The sequence below is a fragment of the Scophthalmus maximus genome, chromosome 16, assembly GCF_022379125.1.
Source record: "Scophthalmus maximus strain ysfricsl-2021 chromosome 16, ASM2237912v1, whole genome shotgun sequence".
Lineage (NCBI taxonomy): Eukaryota > Metazoa > Chordata > Actinopteri > Pleuronectiformes > Scophthalmidae > Scophthalmus > Scophthalmus maximus.
This window is the reverse complement of record NC_061530.1, coordinates 1321645-1343577: the sequence shown is the minus strand read 5'-3', so window position 1 is coordinate 1343577 and position 21933 is coordinate 1321645. Positions and strand designations below refer to the sequence as shown.

General features: G+C 41.5%; 1 protein-coding gene across 2 annotated transcripts; it reads left to right on the top strand.

Annotated features, from left to right (window-relative positions):
* Positions 1 to 353: 353 nt before the first annotated feature.
* Positions 354 to 21858, top strand: LOC118287601 (tyrosine-protein kinase yes-like). Of its 2 annotated transcripts, none has more exons than XM_035612954.2 (12): positions 354 to 916; positions 9398 to 9708; positions 12749 to 12848; positions 13387 to 13485; positions 13729 to 13832; positions 14548 to 14697; positions 15142 to 15297; positions 15703 to 15882; positions 16672 to 16748; positions 17018 to 17171; positions 18738 to 18869; positions 20276 to 21858. In XM_035612954.2, the coding sequence occupies exons 2-12, from the start codon at positions 9411 to 9413 to the stop codon at positions 20482 to 20484; spliced, it is 1659 nt and encodes a 552-aa protein (XP_035468847.1). In that variant the 5' UTR covers positions 354 to 916; positions 9398 to 9410; the 3' UTR covers positions 20485 to 21858. The 2 variants fall into 2 exon arrangements, with proteins under 2 accessions (XP_035468847.1, XP_035468846.1); XM_035612953.2 differs by lacking the exon at positions 354 to 916 and adding an exon at positions 7405 to 8532.
* The last annotated feature ends 75 nt before the right edge of the window (positions 21859 to 21933 follow it).

The window sequence follows — 21933 nt, the reverse complement described above, 5'->3', positions numbered from 1 at the left end:
GGTAAACATATTTTATAGTGATCTAATAAATGTATGGTGCATGAACACAGATGACAATATGTCTGTGAAAGGCTCCTATCGGCATGTACGTGACGTGAATACTATGAGCTCATCTAATATTACAAAAATCTAATCAACCATAATACCACAGTATTTGGATAGCACCACACGTGAGTATGCGTAAGCCACTCCCCCTCTGGGCTGCAGATGTGCCAGCAGCTGCAGTACCAGCATGTTCACCAGCAGAGGGCGGCAGAGGTCTGTACTTGTTACTGCAGATGGTCCAAACGGATTCTTCCTTTCTGTGCACGGACCCCTCCTCCTGTCGCCGGTCCGCTCTTCCCCTGCTCTGACGTTATTCTTCTTTTTGTTATTATCATCATTTTCCCATTCAGCCCGCTCCCTGTCGGCGATCGCCTCGTCTCCCCGCCACTCTCTGATCAGCTGCAGCGGACGGATCTCCAGCTGTGTGGCTCGGGTCCCGCAGGCAGGGTCGGCCATGTTGTTGTGTGGGGGCTGATCGGGGTTGATTCAAGTTTATTAGGAGGAAGTAGAGGCTTCAGAGAGGTGGAATAATACAGGATCTCACCGTTCTACTTCCTCTCGTGAAATCCCTGTCATGCAGCAGCTGGGTCTTCCTCTCTGACCTCTCCCTTCCGGAAACAATGAGTGAAGCCTGCATCAGCTCCGCCATCCCGATAGAGTGGAACACTTGGGCCGCTTTGATTTAACTTCAGCACTAAATCTGACCACTGGGTCTCTGCTGGATGGATGAAGTGAGGATGACGGCGGCTCTGTCCCGGCTGGAATAACTGATTGTTTTTTTTTTGTGTTTTTTTTTACCATTATTCTAACTATTGTATCTGGATCTGATCCAAGGAGAAGGCAGCAGAGCCAGGGAGGAGGCGGGGTGACGGTAAGAGCTGAGATTAAACAGGTCTTTGTCGAGCTGCAGGATCAGATGCAAGGATGGGCCGCCTGTCTGACCTGTCACCAACAAAGGAATGGAGCTGCCTTATTATAGGATTAACATATACCCGAGATATAGAGAATTCATTCTATATAAAGGGAGGAAAAATATGTGTTAGTTCAGAGCATGTGCTGAAGTCCCATGTGGAACATGAGTGGAACCATATCGGATATCATCTAAATACTTAAAAGTAGGACAAGGTCATTATACTATTACAGCGATTTAAATATTCAAACTTTGTTCACATTAGATGCTTTAATTATCATAAACATAAACTCAACTTGTCAATGGAGGACTGTAGTAGTAAAAGAACAGGTTAAAAGTTACAATATTTACAAATGAATAGATGTAATTGTTATTTACCTGGACAAACAAAATCTCAATATTCATCTATTTTGACCACTGTTTATATTTATCCACTGATTGTTTTGATTAAAAGTCCAGTCGACTCAAATGAGATCCAGCATCGTTTCACATATCTAAGCCTGTCTCCAACTCAACCTCATCCACATCTTTAAGATCTATGTCAAGGTAGTGATGGTGATGATGATGAGGAGGAGGAGGAGGAGGAGGAGGAGGAGTTTTAGGTCTGTTTGGGGATGCTGTCAGTTTACACTGAATTCTGAGTGTTCCACACTATGTGCTGCTTTATTATTAGTTTACCGTAGTACCACCGGTCCATTTCCACTTTGAAGGCAGTGACTGGGGAATGGTCGTCATTAGCCACACAGATTTTTTAAAGTGAAGTTAAGTAAGTGAACTCACAGACTGTCACACTGACAGTGACTATATAAAATGTAGTATGAAGGATTGTTCTGTGACTGAGTCATTGCTGGTTCTAATCCAGGGCTGGTGAAATTGAGGAAAGGGGAATGAAAGAGGAATACTAATATTTCCAAGTGTTATAGCATCACTACTCAGACAACAAACGGACAGTGACTCTGTTGTCTCAAGGTTAGATATTTACTGTGTCATGTACATTCATTCCACAGACAGAAAAAGCAAAGTTCTAGTGTTGAAACATTACACACTAGAATGGCTCTCAGTGGAGCACACACCTCTTCTAAGGCCCAACAGTCTCCTTAAATTCAATCAAGCCACACTAAATGAATATTTTACTCCATGCGTTTTTCCATGTGTAACTGGTGAAAAAGGTTTAAGTAAGTGATCAAAACAGTTCCTGTATCCGCCCCTTTGTCCGGATCCCCAACAAAATTCTTCTTCTTTCTTGGCCTGTGTTCCATACTTCCTCCGAGTTTTGTGGGAGTCCATTCAGTATTTTAGTGTGACTTCCTGCACGCCATTCATTTGTTCCTACCACCTACCAGTACAATGTTGTCAGTTATGAGACTGTACACCTGACGTAAACGTGACAGCACGGTGCAGCCTGTTGCGCCTCAACAAACTGGGATCAACTGATCTATTATATTTTTTCCGCACTCTTTACTCTTTACACCTGCCTGCCAGACACTTTTAAGCAAGGCAGCAAACCCATTAAGCGTCGTTAGTGGTTGAACTGGGAGGTACCCATTGGACAATCAGCAGCTGTGTACCCCATCTTACATGGCAACTAAATCTCTTAACAGTTTTTTGCAATATTTACCTAAAATGATTGAGGAAATATTTGGAAAACACGAAACACATGATCTGTATTTGTGCCATTGCATATTTGTCATCTGTTCTATTGCAGTCTAATTGACATTTTAGTGAATTCCATTTTGCCATAGAAAACTACCCATTCACATGGGGTTTACACAGTCACTCTCTCAAACACCCAGCCTAGTTATGTGCTGACAAATGGATAATTGTGAATGCTCAGGTTCCCACAGTAACTCACGTTTACCCAACAGTCAGGTGCCAGTATTCAGGTGTTCCCATGAGAGTTGGTGGTGGTGAAAATGAGTGATGTCTGGCAGCACATTAATTTGCACGAGAACAACTGAAAGCTTTACACTGAGATTTAGTGGAGAGATTCTTAACATGAACTTGTCAAGTTAGGTAAAATAAGTGAAATCGTATCAACTTGAAAAGCCCAACACAGCTTTTCCCTCAGGGCTGTAGTATCACTGGTAACTCTACTAAGAACTCTCAAGTCATTTCCAAGAAAGAACTTCAGGCTGTATTTACAATTTGTCAAATCAAAACTCCTTTCCATGACCTCATCCTGTTGTACGCCTCAGGATGAGTTTCCACCAGAGTGACAAATGACATTATTCCACACCCCAGTTTGAACCCTTTAGCATGACATGTGGTGGATGGTGGCCGGCAGCCAGTAAGGCTTCAGAGACCCTCCCTGTCTGCAGTCGCAGCATCGGCTGCCAACAGCTGCCCGACGAGACGCTGGGCAGGGTTTCACTCTGACCACTGGCTGACGGATGCAGGAACTCCACCATCGTACCTTCCCTCCGCTTGTCTGTCTGACTCTAAACCAGCCAAATGTCAACTTCATTAGAGTCTAGATAATCTCATTCACTGGGGAGTGGAGGCTGATCCAGTGAGATAGTAAAAAATGATTTTAGAATAATTAGTTCATTTATAATGCATGGCATAATTATTTTTTAAACAAGCTTTAAGAACCACTCATCTACAAAAGAGTATTTGAAATACATCTGTTCAGTAAGCTTGCAATTTGTGGATGTGATAGCACTAAAGTGTATACTTCACACTATGCTGTGTGATATTTACCTGTGTGATTCCATGGACGGCAGTGACACGCCCCACTATTATTCTCCAGACTGAGATAACCTAATAACCATTTGATGGATTGGCACAACATTTTGTACAGACATTCTGAGGATGGAACCTCATCATGACTTAACTCTTTTTTTTCCTCTCCCCATACGTATTTTCTAGTCTTATCAACCACTCAAAGCGTTGTCACAGTCACACATCACTGCTCAACGTGCTTTTTATGTCACAATCATACACTGCCGGAAGAGCCGTCATTGGCAATCTAGGGTTAAGTGTCTTGCCAAAGGACACAAAGCATCCACACTGGGGAAAGCTGACCCTCTGGTTAGTGGACGATCCACCCTACGTCCTGAGCCACCGCCACTTAGCTTAGGGTTCAGGCACAAAAACTATAATGGTGAACATGGTAAACCATGTACCTGTTAATCAACAGCATGTTGATTTTCTTTGGAGCCTAGCAGCAGTTTTGTAATCCTGAGCGACGCATCTGTGTCTAAATACAGCTTCTTAGGCCCTGTTCAATACCTGGCACTAACATGCATTGTGGGTTATTTGATGGTATGGCCTCCGGGCCATATCCCAACCCTATGCCAGGCTAGGTTCACCAAGCTTTCTGGAATACGCCATTAGAATAACCCTCAGACACAAGCAAACTTTGGTGAAATCTTTTCTAATCTCCAATCTGCTCTCAAATACAGACTTGCATCGACCTGTGGGCCAGCTGGTCCAACTTGCTTTGCCTCAACAGCTTTAATGCAGCTGAAAGTTGATTTTGAATTTCAAATTTCAAACATATTCAATTCAAAATGATATAAGACGGACAGCTGGAAACAGTGCTTGATAAATGTCAGAATTGTTGGTTATTGCCTTTCAGTGGATATACAAATAGATCACTGAACTAATTTTTTTTGCTTCAGAAGTGGATGTTTGTAAGACGTGGAACAGCTGTACTTACTAACTTCTGACCACTACGACAGTAAATGTGGATTATACCACCCTCAATTAATAATTTTCAACTTACTCATCAAATCTTTTTCTTTGCAGCCGTCTTTAAAAGCCGGTACCATAGCCACTGCAAGCACCAAAACGTATTGGCGGTTCTGGTCATCAGGGAGTGTGAGGGAGAGAAAACTGAGCTCTAATTTGTCTTATTAGCATTTTGTGAAGCCTGTATGGAATTCTCACTCTGTCAGAGGTGGGGGGAGGAGACTGTGGGCAGGTAGTTGATAAGAAGGGTGCAGCTTCGAATGATAAATGTTATATACAGGAAAAAGTTTTGATTTCATAGCTAATACAGAGAGATGGATTGAACGTCCCTCTGATTGGCTGATTCAATGTGGTCTGCTTTCCGTTTATATACACTGCTCTCTCCAATTGTCTTTTTAAACATTTCATGCACTGATTAAAGTTGACAATGATAAGGAGATGAAGCCTCCGAATAGGCCATGAATATAAATTTGTTGTACGTTAAAATAAGCACAGACAAGAGGTCAAGGATCATAAGACACCTTAGATGTGCACAAACACATTTCAACAGCTCTGTGTACCTCTGGGCTGTGGCGAAGTTTCTTGCAAGAGTTTTGTTTTGGCTGGATATGCCAAAGAGCCCAAAGTAGAGCTGCAACAATTAGCCCATTATTTAATCAGATGATTTACAGAATATTCATTTTCTTTTTTTATGACATTTTATGTAATTTGTCAAATGACATTTGATAAATGTCATTTTTATAAGAAACACTACAAAGCTTTTTTTCTCTGATGTTTTTTTGCCATGCACAAGAGTAAACTGACTATCTTTGGCTTTTGGACTGTTGGCATTTGAAGATAATACCTTGGGTTGTAACAGAACTTTTTCACTAATTGCTGATATTGTATAGACAAGATCAAGAATTTGCTAATTAATCTGTTAACTGATTAATTATTAGTTTCAGCACTAGGCTTTCAAGTACTCATATTAAAGCATAAAATTCCCTGTAGTAGCTTATTTGGTGTTGACCAAATCTTTTAGTTAAAAAAAAAACAAAATTCAAAATGTCCTTGAGCTGCTTTGTGTTTGTTTGCAGCTTTTAGCTACCAGGTGCCCAAGATATCAAGTTTGAAGTGGGTGTCAGCAAGTAGCTGCCCTGCTGAAGTGTCCTTGAGCAGGACCCCAAATCCTTACCAGCTATCAGTTCCACAGTAACCGGGAAATCTGACCTCACTGACCTCACTGACCTCACTGGAAGAGGGGTATTAAACAAACATAGAGTCTACTCTGTGACATGTAAAACTAAAGAGATTAAAAATGTTTTCTGGGTTTTCTATTTCCTTATTTCTAAAAACCCCAAAAAGCATAATATGTCTCATTTAAGTAACAAGTCTTGCATAGAGCAGCAAAAAGAGTAGACAAAATTGTTTATAAGATTTCACAGTCGAGTTGGCTAAAGAAATTTGAAATGTTTGCCTTCAGTGGATAATTTTTCTGTACCGAACTACAAAGTTTTGATTGAAAAGATTTGACCTAATTTTTCTGTCTGCAGCACTTAAAACAATGTCTTCCCAAATCAGACACAGGAAGGAGCGTCTATAAACTGTACTGACATGTAAACATCCTTCCTCTCTCATTGTGTCTGTATAGCTCTAACTAATGAAACTGGGAGTCCTGTGGTGTTTCCATGCTGTTGTAGGTCATGTTGTCTTCCTGGGGGCAGTGGATGGGACGTTGTCAGCAATTACAATAAGTTACTATAAATAGCAGCACGGCAGATTTTCCTTGTGGTTTCGTGCCTTTTGGTGTTCAGGAAGGATCTTGTCCTGAGGATTGGATGTAAAAGTCAGCAAGACATTTTGACTGCTGGCCTTTTATGCTCTCAAATGCCTCCCCGCACACATGACTGCTGTATCACTTCAGTGATACAGCAGTCATGTGTGTCATGTCATTTTGTGATGAGCGGCTGATTTAGGCATCATGTTACTGAAACACAGCTAGCTGAGCTGATTCAGAGGCTCCGGGCAAAGCCGTTCTGCACACAGCCCCTCCGTCGGAGGTCCTCACCCTCAGCTCACATGAAGGTCACTATAGGCCAAAATCACCATGTGCAGCTGGAGTCAGAGGTCGGCAGTGTTTCAGCTCCAGGTCCTGATGGTCACTCTTGTTTTCTGTTTTCTGTGATCATCCTCTTATAGAGTAAATCCTCCTAGTAGGTCAAGCTGGCACTGTCTGCCTGCTCGCCCCCCTCCCTCATTCAACCAACCTGCCGCCTATACAGTAGATCAAAATCATTTTCTCTATGCCCACACATCCACTAGTGGGACTTTTATCTGAGTTATTATTTCGCTCAGTAGTGCTCTTATTATCTTTTGATTTATGGTTATGCAAAGTAATAATTTGTCACCGGTAATACACATTAATTAATGTTTCTTGTGAATTTCTCTGCAACACAAGTTTTTTTTTGTATTCACTGTATAACACACAATGTGAGAAAAGGAGATTTTCTTGCTAATGTTGCCATTACCCCATATTATGGTTGACACTTACGGTCACTTCAAAAATTTATTGCGTATTGTCACGTCTCCTGGAATTGCAAAGATGGCGGGCAACAACATAACATCTCTGTCACTGCAGACTATTTTGTCGGAATATATATATTTTTTTTTTTTAAATAATCACTACATCTGTATAAGGTTAACTTAGGTAACTCTCTTCTTTCACTTTTCTGCCACATTTTAATACTGTCAGAGGAAAGAAGAAAACTCTGGAGCACAAGGTGCAGATAATGCTGCTGTCGTGCTGGTTGCCAACCGCCATTAAAAACGAAGAAGAAGGAAAATGGAAATAGGAATCTTAAAGGAAGGCTCAATGATTTAAGCTCCGTGTTTATGGATGTAGGATCATTCCGGAAGAGTGATGTCACTTACATAAAATGCCTGATGTCCCATTTTTAGATGGGAAAATTGTCTTCAGTTGAAAGTGCAGATATTTCTGGGACAGTGCGGTAAGATCAGCACTGACCCGATGAGCCAGGCTCTCGTCTGTCTGATGATGAAACACAGGTCCGCCATCTTTTTCCTCCTCAGTTTTTTCCAACATTCCTAAAAAAATATTGTCTCTGCATCTAACATCTGAGATGAGATTTATTGGCGAGTACCTTTGAAGCAATTTTTAAAGAAATCCGTTTCATTTTGACACATCTTCAGTGACTGATCACCCCACCATCGCTCAGCACGAGCAGTAACCTGCAATTTAGCCAGTTGTACAGTTTCATATGAGGAGTGCTCTGAATCTCTGGAAGGCCTTTGTGGTTTGTCCTCATTCTCTTGATTTTCTTGGCAGTTCAGCCAGAGAACTCGATGAACTCTCGATTACGCTCCTCTGTCTCTGATGAGGAAAAGAATCCCTCCCACCTTCTTACATCAAGACCCCTGTTCCAAAATCAGTGAAAGATCTATTATTGCTCCAGCAGATCTGATGCGTGATTCTAACCCTGTCACTCAGTCAATGAACTGCCGCCTTTGTCACTCCTGTCACCAACTGTGCATTCATGATGCTCCGTAGCACCCGATTTCCTTCTCAACGTCTTCTCTGCTCTGGATAAAAAAACTTCTATTTCACGTAAATCCTCTATTGTTTTACCATCTTGTCATGCGTCAGCACCAATTAACCAAGTCCAACTTCGTGGAGTAGTCACTGATCTCGGCGAATGAGACCGCCCTGATCTCCCCAAGCTCACACTCCTTCACAAGCGTGTCTGATTGTCTCCACATTTTCAGGGCCTTCACCTCACAAAAGAATGCCTCAGAGACTCCAGCGAAATGACGTTAGAAGAAGGAATGACAACCATGCAGAAGGAGCCACACCAGTGTTTTAAATCTTTTAGCGTGGCAAGGCTGAGGTACGGAGGGATTATGAGACACAGACACGTATAAAGCAAGGGGCCTCACTGCTTATACACAGGAGCAAGCCCCCCGAACTACAAACAAACCACAGTTTTTATTTCACTTACAGTTTACATTGTTTGTAATGTTTCTTTGTGGTCTTTTTGCACATTGTAGTTTTTTATCTGTTGGTAGGCATTTTGCCTTTCTTGTCATTTGGTGCCTGTGTTGTATAATTCCTTCATGTGGTTGTTCTGAGTATCTTTGTAGGTTTGAGTCTCTTTGTGTTCATTTTGAAGAGGCTGTGCCGGTTTAGTAATCCATCCACGAGATGAAGGCCCCAAAGAGGGATGTTTAAATTACAGATACAGATACTAGAAAGACTTAGTATTTTCCTCCACTTCACAACAGAATAGCTGGAGATTGACTTGATTCTGTCACTTGTATTGAACCATAAAGAAATCTCTCCCAGGAAAAACAATAGCATAATAGATGGTGGCAATATAAATTCAAATATAACTGAGAAGCACCTTTTAATCCCCGCATTATGCACTAGCATACCACAAAATCTGCATACAATTGAATCTGCGTGGCCACATTTGACTGGTGAGTGACTCAAAGCGGATTTAGCATTTACCCATATGTCCCAGTTACCTCGTGGCTTACAGTCTTAGCGGTTGCAACAACAACAACAACAACATGATTCACTTGATAATATCATTCAGTTTTCATTTCATGACGCATGTTCCAGATCCTTAAACTGCAGTCATTAATGCCGCACCTCCCTTGGCCTGTCACTTCATTTTACATCATAAAGCTGCTGTTTTCATTTTTGTCAATCTGCCGGCATTTAATCAAAGGCTTTGTGTTCTCTCTCTTCAGGAAGGGAAAAACGATGGGCTGTATCAAGAGCAAAGAGGACAAAGGACCTTGTCTGAAGTATCAGCCAGAGAATTCTCTGGTGGCAGACCACAACACCGCCGCCACCACACCTCACATAGGTCACTACGGGCCAGACCCCACCCAGCTGCAGCAGAATCAGCCTCCCTCATCCACATCTGGTTCTGGGGCTGCAAACTTTAACCACAGCCTCACACCGTTTGGTGGATCCTCATCCGCCATAACTCCCTTTGGAGGGATGTCTTCCTCCTTCTCTGGTCCAGTGTCCAACTCCTTCTCTGGTGCTGTCTCAAGTGAGTAGTGTTTTATTTGAAGCTGTAATTGCAATGTTGATAACTGTCCTCTAATGGAGAACATTGCCCTCTTATGTGATACTTACATAAAATAACCAGTGGTTTTTTCTTCCAGGCAACCATTTGTAATCTTTCTATTTTTCAATCTGCTTTCTGTTTTTTTATTTCCATAAAACAGTGAAGGGCTGTGCTATATTAAGCAAGTTGTCTTGACCACCTCTACATGCCTAAATGCATTGAATTGCAGCCATGTGATTGGCTGATAAGCTATTTGTGTTAACAAGCAATTGAACAGGTGTACCTAATAAAGTGGCCGGTGAGTGTATATTGTCTGATAATAGAAAACACTTTCTATTATGCTCTACTTTTATTTAATTGTGCCACAAATCACTTTTAACAGCAATATTTTTAGTCATTTGTATGGAACTATGCAGGCAGGACATTTGCAGGAAAGTCAACAAAAACAAACATGGAGGAGAGTGAACGTGACAGTGAATTCTTCTCCAAGAAGGAGAAGGACCAGCTCAGTCAAAGCGAGGAGCTTGTAACAAAAACAGCGGCCACTTCTAACACATGGTTTGGAAAATCCTACTTAGCTAATTATGCGACAGACCCGTCCCCGCAACGGACTCAAACAAAACAAACCCTTTTTTACCACCTATGCATGAATCACGAGAGACACAAAAGTCAAGTACTCAAAACAGACCTCGGACTCAGACATTGGAATTGTCGGTGGCAGGCTGCTGCTGCAACGTACATCTGCAAAGGCTTGGCCCCAGTTTACATATTATAAAAAAGGTGTAAGTAACAACTAACAAGTCACAGTATATCATTATCTGTAGAAGAGGAAGAAGTTGTGGACACTTGTTGCCGATAGGGTAATTCATCATGTGATCCATCAGTTTTAGACTTGCTACCAGCATGAATCGAAGGTTGATAATGTGCTGGTCCCCAGGGTATGAATCTGATAGAGTTCGGTGATCCTGTAATTATACTGGTTTCAAAAAGGGACTTTTGTTTTTTAGTGACATTTCTTGACAGCTGTTAAATGGCTTGCCATGACATTTACCACTCGATTCACGGCGCACATTGAAACACATTGTTTTTAATGATACCCTGATTTTTCATGGCGGAGGGCAAAATTTCACTTTGTCCAAAGTACTTTTAGCATGCTAACATGCTAAACTAAGAAGGTGGTCATTATAAATCACTCCTGCTAAACATCAGCATGTTAGCATTGTCATTGTAAAAATTTTAGCATTCAGATGTTAGCATTATGGCACTTGAGCACAGCCACACTGAGTTGCTAGCAAGGCTCTAGACTCATTGTTTCATTCAATGTTTTTTTCATATGTGTGGTACATTACTGTTACATGGCCACACTACTAAGCATTATGCTTATTGGTTGTTTGTCTGTCCGTCACAATCCTGTGACCACAGTATCTGTTAAATGCCTTGAGGTCATTTCTTCAAATTTTGCACATATATTCACTTTGACTCAAAGAGGGATTGATTGGACACTGGAGGTCGAAGGTCAAGGTCACCATGACCTGACATCCATCCCGTTCTTGTGAATGTGATACATCAGGAGCAAATTGAAGGGATTTCATTGCATCTGACACAAAGTTTCACTTGGACTAAAAGATGAATTGATTAGAATTTGGTGAAGGGACAAAGATCAAGTTTTCTTTGTCCTGACAAAACATAAATTGGCCTTAACTCCAGAAACCACACACTAATTATGGAAAAAAATATATAATGTTCCTTCAAAATCTTTACTACATATAATATATTACTACATGTATATAAGGGTCTTGACAAACATGGATGTAAACTGGTTGGCGGAGGTGTACAAACACTAGGCCATAATTCATCTCATTCTTATAGTAAAATGAATGTAAATCAATAGCTTCCTGGAGGGCAGAAATTCTTATGCAAATTATAAAGAACCACAATATGCTGGAACAAGTGCGAGCACAGTGATTCTTAATGATTTTCCTATTAGATTTCTTTTTTATAATGGCCGGGGATTGAACCCGGTTCAACTCCTTGAAACGCAGCCAAGCTCACCCCTGTACCGCCATCACCACGGAAACAACTCGCAAACATACTGAATGCTGATCTTTGCTCGGCCATTCTGCTAATGTGACACATCAATGTCACGGCTAATGCCACAGTCATTGTTATTTGAATTAGCTGCTCATGCTCTCAACTGTGATCACTGTTAATGTGTCTGATCCTCGGAGCAGAGAGATGAGGCTGAGATTCAACCCTCCTGTTTAGGTGGGATTTAGGTTGTAATCCTCCTCCATGATGGATTATCTGCCCTCAGAGGGGAGTAAAGGTGGCACTGTCATTGGAGATAATTGGATTACTGTTGACAGCATTGTTGTCAGCGGTAGGGATATGAGCGTCATCTGTGTGGACGTGTGGCTGCACAGGAGGCAGAACGGGCACAGGACAGGAAGATGAGTTGACTTAAATAAGATATATGTATATTGCTCATTGTGGGATTTGTTGGGTTTTCCCTGTAATATTGTAATAGTGCCTTGAGACAATGTATGTTGAGATATGGCGCTATGCAAATAAAATTGAATTGAATTGAATTGTATATAATTGTTGTTTTTAATTTAGCTATTGTGCCCGTAACTTAATTGTAGTAACTTAGTTACCTAATACCTAGTTATGCCTGATAGGATCTGTATTATGACAGCTTGGGAGACAATCCTATTAAAAACTACTTTGATTTACTGACTTTTCTTTGGCTTGTGTCTGAGTGTCTTTGTCTCGTCTTGTCAGAGTCATATTTTCTTGCACGAGACTACACATATTATAAAGCAAAGAAATAAAGCATAAAGCAAAGAAAATCAATACTCCATGAGCTTTCAGACCTTGGCGAGACAGATTTATTGCTTTAAGTTGGTCTTTTATCAGTCACACACACAAACAAACTCTTACAGCACCATAATAGCCTGTACATCCATCATTGTCTACTATTGTGTGCGCAGTTGCCTATTCATTTGTGGGTCTGTGTTTTTAGGTGGTGTTACATTCTTTGTGGCCTTGTATGACTATGAAGCCAGAACATCAGATGATCTGACGTTTAAAAAGGGAGATCGCTTCCAGATCATCAACAATACGTAAGAATATCTCCAGTTTCTCTGTCAGGTTATAGGACATTGATTAGAATTTCCGTTCAAGTTGTGCACTGATTTCAAGATGTCCTTCTTTCAAGAAGTAATGCTCAGCTGCACCTGTTCAGCCTGTATCTCCTTCATGAATGTGTTGGGTTACTTTTGGTCTCCTCATGCTGCACAGTGCTGCGAACCATTGATCGAGCAGAGATGTTGTCTGAGGTTGTAGCATTATATTGTTAATAGATGATGGGCAGTAGAAACACATTTTAAAGTCAGTTCAACATTTCTCCAATCAAATTTGATGAAGAAAAGAGCTTTGAGTTTGGGTTAAAACAAGAGGATTTTAAATATATCATATTAACAGTTCAAACCTTTTCAATAAGCCACAAAGGAGTTTAAAGTGTGTATTATTTCATACAAGGGTAACCCGTAAAATATTAACCATTAACCACCATCAACTATTTTTCATTGCTGTATCAACCATGGTAGGTTGATTGTTACATGAAGAGTCATTCATCTCTCCTCTGTCGTTGTCCTGCAGAGAAGGAGACTGGTGGGAAGCTCGCTCCATCAACACGGGGAAGACAGGCTACATCCCAAGCAATTATGTGGCCCCTGCCGACTCCATCCAAGCTGAAGAGTGAGGCCTTGTTGCTGCTTCTTATCACCTCATTACTCCATTTACGGCAACTGCACCAGGAGACTAATGGCACTAGCATGATTTCATCTCACATGGCTTGCATCAAAGCACACAGTCCAACATTTACAGCTTCACAACCTGGAAGAAGCATCATAATGTGATTTCGATGTTCTTCACCAGGACAACAGATTTTCAATAGTAAGCCCCTCGATCTGCAGCTACTTTCTCTCGTGTGTTTTATAGGTGGTATTTTGGTAAAATGGGCCGCAAAGACGCTGAGCGGTTGCTGTTGAATACAGGGAACCATCGGGGAACCTTCTTGGTGCGAGAAAGTGAAACTACTAAAGGTGACGATTGCTACTTTATCGAGTATTTTCTGCCATCCCGGTGTAAAAGTTTCTGGATAGGCATTTTAGCCTTAGAGTAGTTGGAGCTCTTTAAGGACACAAAACTTTTCCAACCCTAGCATCCTAAGGAACAAAGCCCACTACAACTCCTGTGGGCATTTTGGTACCATCACAGAGCTGTCAGTTGTGTTGCTATAATGTTGCAGTGGCTTTCTTCATAGCAACATCAGATGAGGATCGTGGGTGTGGTTATAGTCAGATTAAGTCAGACTTGCCAGCAAGCAAATTTTATTTACTATTAAAAACAGAGTTACAATGCATATCACTTTTCATTTAACTTGTAAAATGGGATTAGGTTGTAACTGCTACTGGTTGCCGACGTAGAGTGAACTAGATTAGCTAGAGAAGCTATTCATCTACAGCCGCCAACATGTTTAAAATACCACCCATCTTCGCTGAAGCGCCCATGTTGTTTTCAAATTCTATCTTGAGAGCACATGAACACAGTGAAGTCAGATGAGACCGTCAGAGGAGACACATTAATGCAACGCAACTGACAAAATTGAATCAAGCAAAATCCTAAGGAGAAAAAAAGTAGGATGCTTAAACATCTGTTCTGTCACCTCCAGATACATTTGACTCAACACTGTCAGATTTCAGTCCAATGGTAATTGTCAAACAAGGACATCGAAGAACATTTCCGTCTCTCCTTCAGGTGCTTATTCTCTCTCCATACGAGACTGGGATGAAGCCAAAGGAGACAATGTGAAACACTACAAGATCCGCAAGCTTGACAATGGGGGCTACTACATCACCACACGAGCACAGTTTGACACATTACAGAAGCTTGTCAAACACTATTCAGGTATGTGGTGCGCAAAGCTTCCCCCTCGATGGTTTCTCTCTCTCCTCTCATTCATTATTCATCACATTCTTTCATTGCACCTCTTGGAGTTATCACAGTCACACCATGCATTTTGCTGTGCTACGTACAACGGAGCCCCAGAGTGTTACCAAGGTAGATGAATAGCTTTTCATTTCAATAATGATTGATGATGCATATATGATTATGAGGCTCCTACCTCGTCTTTGGCCTGAGGAGAGGGACTCTGGAGAGGGTTTTGGTGTGTTAAAAACTTCATCTCATTCATATTTCATTAGCGAGTGTCTAACTGCATCACCATCAAATGGAATGAATCGATCGAGCTTTGGAACACTTTATTGAGTCAGTTCAGAGACTCGTGGGTGTGTGTGTGGCACCTCTGGGTGTGATGTAGCCTTTTCATTTCTGTGTGTCACTTTATCACAGAGCATGCCGACGGGCTTTGCCACAGGCTGACCACAGTTTGCCCCACGGTCAAGCCTCAGACGCAGGGGCTGGCTAAAGATGCCTGGGAGATTCCCCGGGAGTCCCTGCGACTGGAGCTCAAACTGGGCCAGGGATGCTTCGGAGAGGTCTGGATGGGTAAGAGCGAGACACACGGACAAGACTTAGGAACACCTGGTGTCATGGAGTTGTTGTTTATTCACCGGTAGGAGGATGATGAGGAAACACAATATCAGCCTAGATTTATGGACAAAATGAATCAGACATACATTAACACTGAAGCCTGTATTCATTGTGTCTATTTAAGTCCACACTGGGGAATTTTCCACTTCCTGTAGCAGCTTCCTCTGTTTGTTGTGTCCTTATTATCTCCAGAGGTCGTCTGAGTGTTGAACTGCGAGCTTGCAGTTGCTCGTCCCAGGGATATTTTTGCAAGAGGTTCACGCATGACAGCACATATCTGAGCAAGAGCTAATTGATGATATTGCCTTGCTCCCAGCGCATTAACAATGTGATCTGTGGGCTGTTCTCTCCCTGTTGCAGGCACGTGGAATGGCACCACTAAAGTGGCCATAAAGACACTGAAGCCTGGAACCATGTCCCCTGAGGCTTTCCTTCAAGAGGCTCAGATCATGAAGAAGCTCCGACACGACAAACTGGTGCCTCTCTATGCAGTGGTGTCTGAGGAACCCATCTACATTGTCACAGAGTACATGGCAAGAGGTGAACGCACACACTTGTAGCAAATCCTGTTAACCGCAGACCGGCATATTTGATTTGCAATTACACTGATTTTCTGAGAACCTTCACTCCAAAACAAAACTCAGCTGTTTCCTGTTACTTGACAAAAATCTCATCATGCGGCCTTGGTTTTTCAGGCACAGCAGTGAGGTCGGATATATACGCATGCTGATCTCCTTGAAGGAAAAATGTAAATTTTATGGACGTTTTAATTAATATGATGTACATATTGAAAGTCCTTGAAAGTCCCATGTGGTTCCCTGAGGCCTGAAACTGGAACGTTAATTGAAAACTGCAGTCTTTTTGTGGGAAGAATTCCTTCAGCTTCAATACATTTTTGTCTTCGTCAGGGTTTTATGATTAATTCGATTTATGTGTGTGTAAATGTTAAATCTATGGCGCGCGTGTGTGTGTGTGTGTGTGCCTGTGCGTGTGCGTGTGTGTCTAAATGCCTGCAGTTTGTTGATCCACTGTATGTTGTGCTCTCACAGATCAAGTGCTGTACTATTCTCCATGCAGAGAAATAGTTCCTCTGCTAGAAACTAAATGAGAAATATTGATCAAGTATCAATTTTAATCACATACCAAATTACAGTCAAGCCTAAATGCAATATTCAGTTTAATTTTCCAATTAACCAGCAGTGGTGTGCATTAATGGATATATGAATATTTAACATTTCATATTTTGGTATGCAGCTCACTCACAGTTCACTCCCATCAGTTGCACCTACAGTGTCTTATGGGTCAACTGCATTTATGACTGTTTTACAGGAAGCTTGCTTGACTTCCTCAAAGAGGGTGATGGCAAATTCTTGAAGCTCGTCCTGCTGGTGGACATGGCTGCAAAGGTGAGACCAACCACACACACCTGCAGTTTGCTTTTTGACGACTCGAACGAGATGTTGAATCCCACTGATAAGTTTAGAGCTCTATTTTAAGTCTGGGGTTTAAAAAGAAAAAGAACAATAGCCTTTGGTGAGCATGGCTTCCTCTCCCAGATCTGTCATTATTTTTACTTTACTCTTCTTCTGTCTGACAAAGGGCTTGATGTGTGAGAAGCTAAAAATGATTCACTGAAGCGACGGTGGTGAAATGCTGTCAAACTATTTGTTTGTAGATCGCTGACGGCATGGCTTTCATCGAGGGTATGAACTACATCCACAGGGACCTGCGTGCTGCCAACATCCTCGTGGGCGACAACCTGGTGTGCAAGATCGCAGACTTTGGTCTGGCCAGGCTGATAGAGGACAATGAGTACACAGCCAGGCAAGGTTGGTACACACAGGTGAACGAGGTGTCAAGTCAGAAATGGTTAGAGCTACGACAACTCCCTGTTGTCTCCTGTCATGGTGTATTTGGCTAATAATGGAAACCAGATGCTCCTGTTGCCTCTGATGAGCTTCTCCCTTCACACGCTGGGAGAGTTGTCAGCTGCTTCACCACTGTGTGGTATCCAGGCATGGTGGTCATTTTGGTTTGAGGTGCCCATGCTGTGGAGTGTGAGTCCCTTCAGATTTCTCCATCCGCCTAACTGGAGGGGAGGTCTCCAATAAAATTCAAGACTTTTTTTTCAAGTTTTTTGCCATAAAGAAACTGACCAAAGGTTGTGTAACAAGACTATAGAGTCTACCACTGTGAAAATGATTCTACTACTTAGGCACCGTGGTGAATGAGCTGAATACTCACATCATCATGCTCACAATCGCTATGTTTACACTTTATTCCTATCAAGATGTTGCTTACACAGCTAATGAATTGATATTACACTAATATTCCCATTTACATGCAAACTCAGATTAACATACAAAGCCCCCATGATCATGACGTCCTTGTAAACTGATGTCTTGTCGGTTTGTGTACGACGCACAGAGCTGACGTAAACAGGCCAGAGGCCGTGTGTCGCACACACACACACACACACACACTGCCATCTGAATGTTTATGTCTACATGTCCAAAGAACGCTCCTAGATATTGGTCCCATGTCTTATTTGCAAAATACTGAATTCACAATATTCACATATTCTGAATAATAATAAAGCAATGAGCCCTAAGTGATTTTAGAACAGCTAAGGAGCATTCTTAGTTACTACATACAACTGACAAAATTACATAAAATAAACACACAACAACAACTTGATAATTGATCATTTATTGACAACAATTAATAATTTATTCCGTCAAGGATTGTAGTTCTTGTTGGTAGTTTGGCACATCAGCGTAAATCACAAAGCAGCTGCAGTAAAATAATATAATGCTCCCAACAAAGGCACATGGAGAGTAAATAAAATATCTGTCACTTTTATTGAACTGTGAACAGCTCAGACAGGGTTTCCATGGCAACAAAATGTTCAGCTGAAACCAACTGCTGGTGGCAGAACTAATGGTGGCTTTATTATTTCTGGGGTTCCCCACATTGAAAAGTTGACTTTCAAACTGTGACAGAAACATCTCTTCTTTTTAGATACAATGTCTCTATTGCATTAGTTGAAAGTCACTTGCATAAAGAGTCATGAAGCCAGAATCATATCTCAGTAATATGAGTGCAAAGTTTGTGACATTAGTTAACACAGAGCTACTGCTTAAACCAGACTGTGGCAGAAAAAGACCAGTTAATATATTTGAGCAAGGGTGTGTTTTATTCCTCATTAATTTAATTCAATTATTTTGTAAGATACATTTTATGTTTATTTAAACCAGAATGATGGAATCAGCAGTGGAACTCCTCATAATGTAAATGTGGGTCATGTGGCAATTTGGCTTTCCTATAAATAAAGCTGGAAATGAACACATACGCCCTCTAGTGGATCACCTGACTCCTCCCTCCTCCACATGCAGGAGCCAAGTTTCCTATTAAATGGACGGCCCCCGAGGCTGCACTGTACGGCCGCTTCACAATCAAGTCCGACGTCTGGTCCTTCGGCATCTTACTCACCGAGCTCGTCACCAAAGGCAGAGTTCCCTACCCAGGTAAATGACAGTGACAAGGTGCACACACACACACACACGCACACAATGCTACTCCTGTGGAAACATCATGGCATCAGAGAGCATAGTGGATCATGGCCATAGTTATCTGCTATTGGTTCGAGCTTGCGTGTTAGTTAATGTCAGAGGATGAAGTAAAGCTCACTGACATTGTCTGCACTGGTTGTTTGTGCCTCTTCAGTGGAAACTGTGACATCCACACAGACACACACTAATACCCTAACACACACACACACACACACACACACACACACATTTTGAGATTAGATGAGACCATCTGCTGGGGGAACGATCAGGAGATTGAACCCCACTCTTTTTTATAACCATCTGCCAGACGAGTCTGCCCCGGGCAGCGGAGCCTGCAGTGTTTCACACAGCTCAACTTAATGTGACGAGCGCTGAAACCATTAATAGATTAGTCCATTGGCAGCAAATGGTATCAACAATTTTTATAACTGATTAAAGGAATAAAGACTTAAAAAATTAGTATACAAAGTACACAAACACTCGCTCTATCCACAATCAACTTTAAAGCTCACTAATTTGCACATTATATTTTGGGTTTAGAAGTCGTGTTTTTACAGGGTGTTATGCTGGAATATTTTGGGGATGGTGGCAGGAACTTTCTGGAATCTTTGTGTTGCAACAGAGGCAAGCCGTTTCCCCCTGTTCCCACTCATTATGCTAAGCTGAGCTCAAATCTTCTGCCTGTAGCTTCATGTTGAGTGTAGAAAGAGGAGGATGGTTTCTTGGTGGTAATGGTAGTGATGGTAATCTTTCCATCTGATACTCAGCCGGATACAGATAAACACATTATCAAGCCAAAATAAAAGATTGCTGAAGTGAGCCTCTCAGAAGTTGCACATCATTGTAACATGAATACTTCTGGGTTTGGACTGACTGTCTGTAAGCAGGGCTGTGATTCTGCTGCCGTTCTGCTGAGGTCAGTGAGGATTGAAGCGGTGAAGCCCGGGAGGTGACATGGGCGTAATTTGTTTGAGATCTGTGCGGGCTCTAATACTTTGCACATGCGCTTTGATAAAGTTGGATAAAGTAATTTGCATGCGTCACTTTCAAAATCGGGTGTGAGATTTTCTGAGGTGCACGCCTCCCTTCCCATCTGCACTTCGGTTCAGTCTGGCTCCAGCTTGACTTAAGGAAAAGTTGAGGCGCACTAAGTGGCTTCTTGTGTTTTAAACACATACTCACTACAAGGTAACAATGTGTAACTTACGTTATCTTGCTTTTAGGCCTCTATTACACTATTAATACATGTCACCTACCTACCTCCATACATATTATATCCTATCGTTATAGACCCAAACCTAAAAAAACCCACAATAAATTAAAAGCCTTAACTGCCGTCTCCGTCCCCGCTCCTTCCTCAGGTATGGTGAACCGTGAGGTACTGGAGCAGGTGGAGCGTGGCTACCGTATGCCCTGTCCCCAAGGGTGCCCCGAGTCCCTGCATGAGATGATGAAGCTCTGCTGGAAGAAGGAGCCGGACGAGAGGCCCACTTTCGAGTACCTCCAGTCCTTCCTGGAGGACTATTTCACCTCCACAGAGCCACAGTATCAGCCAGGAGAGAACTTGTAGCTGCACTGTGCCGTTCTGGAAGGAGACTCATTTGAAGGCGGGAGCTAAAACGTTTTACTCCGTTAGAAGTCGACTGGAAACTGAGAGGATCAGCCACATGAACCACTACTTGCTCAACCTTTTCCTTATTATTTTTATTTTTTTAACATTTTGTTGTATTTTCATATTATTTGGTTTTCATTCAAGGTACAACACAAGTCTTAGCTGTGGGAATTTAGGATTTGGATTATTTCATCATGATCATTATCATCACACTGGGGATATGGACACACGTTCATTTCAGCAATGTTTTACATACGCAGCTCATGAACATAGTATTATAAGCTGTGACAGAGCCTCACAAAAGTATTATTGCGAGCAGCAGGCCTTTGGAGTGTTTTAATATCCACATCTCACACATATCTGTTTCTGTCTCTATGGTAGATTAGTTTACGATGTCCAAAATGAATGAATCGTTTACAGAGATCATATATATGAGAAGCTCTCAGGGGGGTGGTGGTCATTATCACACAATCCCACACATCTTAACTTTATTTACATTTCATCAGTGACAATACAATTTCTTTCTTAGATCAGAAATTTGACTAGAGGAAGATTGTCACCCTCTTCTTCCTCTCTGATCTTTGTCTTTTTAAATGTTATTTCTTCCTTCAAGAATTTATTCATACCATGTAGACATCGTGTTATAGCTTCATTTGAAGTTCTTCCTTACTGTCCATCATCATCCAGAAATGTCTGCTATGATGTTTTTATTTTTTTATTTTTATAACGGTTGTATAATGTCACTGCAGGGACACAATTACATAAGATCAGTGTGTATAATGTTGGGTTTTACAGCAGAATAACAGTTAAACAATAATGAAACTCGTGGACTTGTGACTTGACACTTCACATATGGAAGCACTGCCAGTGGAGCATTTAGTGGAATTTTACTGTCTTGAAGAACTATTTTTTGAAGGCAGACATCCTGAAGAAATAGCCTCTAAGTTGTTTGGAAACGAATGTCTTATTTCATACAATGTAGCTGCTGAAGAATTATGAGACTCTTGTGTTCATGTGTCCAAGGTGGCTCTGCAGAAACTCTCTGTATGGCAGTGATTACTTTTTTTTTGTTTGATTCATTGATTTTCTATTTGCATTTTGTTCCTGTATTTACGCACCAGGACGATATCACAATGGAATGACAACTGAGCTTGTAAAAGGGCTTTGTATATTTAAAAAAACTCATTTTATATATCATTATCATAATAATAATTATTATTATTATAATTAATAATAATAATAATAATAATAATGGGCAAGATGCGTATAATATTTGGTGGGCAGTGAGTGGAGACTGGTGTGGGGTATTTGTACAATAAAAATGTGATTTTACACCTTTTCTTTCTGTCCTGTTAGAAATGAGACTTGTCTGTAAGCGTCATCAGTGGATGATGTGTAGACCAATGA

Bases quoted from the DNA above. Each gene is read 5' to 3' on its own strand.
- LOC118287601 (XM_035612953.2), top strand. From the start codon at position 8,453: ATGACGTTAGAAGAAGGAATGACAACCATGCAGAAGGAGCCACACCAG. The intron at 8,533-9,397 runs GTACGGAGGGAT...CTCTCTCTTCAG, and splicing joins TTTAGCGTGGCAAGGCTGAG to GAAGGGAAAAACGATGGGCT. The intron at 16,749-17,017 runs GTGAGACCAACC...ATTTGTTTGTAG, and splicing joins TGGTGGACATGGCTGCAAAG to ATCGCTGACGGCATGGCTTT.